Source organism: Egretta garzetta, unplaced genomic scaffold (genome assembly GCF_000687185.1).
Source record: "Egretta garzetta isolate BGI_Z169 unplaced genomic scaffold, ASM68718v1 scaffold508, whole genome shotgun sequence".
NCBI classification, from domain to species: domain Eukaryota; kingdom Metazoa; phylum Chordata; class Aves; order Pelecaniformes; family Ardeidae; genus Egretta; species Egretta garzetta.
Genome location: NW_009260609.1, coordinates 429166 through 429588, shown reverse-complemented (window position 1 = coordinate 429588; position 423 = coordinate 429166). Strand labels below are relative to the sequence as shown.

General features: G+C 54.1%; 1 protein-coding gene across 1 annotated transcript in view; it reads left to right on the top strand.

The window, feature by feature from the left end:
- Nucleotides 1–423, top strand: part of JAG2 (jagged canonical Notch ligand 2) — a 73635-nt gene that overhangs the window by 3778 nt on the left and 69434 nt on the right. The window contains exon 2 of the mRNA XM_035900390.1: nucleotides 49–372. Coding sequence (XP_035756283.1) covers nucleotides 49–372 — 324 coding nt within the window. The remainder of the gene's footprint in view (nucleotides 1–48; nucleotides 373–423) is intronic.

Below are 423 nucleotides of genomic sequence, written 5' to 3'. Positions count from 1 at the left end.
CGGCCGCGGTAGTAACGAGGCTGTCTCCCCTTTGATTTTTATTTTTAGGTGTCCCGGTCCACGGGCTATTTCGAGCTGCAGCTTAACTCGGTGCGGAATGTAAACGGCGAGTTGTTAAACGGGGAATGCTGCGATGGCATGAAAAGCCCCCAGGACCAGCGCTGTACCCGGGACGAGTGCGACACTTACGTGAAAGTCTGCCTCAAGGAATATCAGGCCAAGATCACCCCGGTCGGACCCTGCAACTACGGATTCGGATCTACCCCCGTTCTCGGTGGAAATATTTTCTATTTGAACAGCAACAAATACTCGCACCACGGCAGAACCCCCGAGACGGGCCGGATTGTTATTCCCTTTCAGTTCGCGTGGCCGGTAGGTTGACGGTCGGGCTGTCGTTGTCGCCTTTCTTTTTTTGTTTCCACC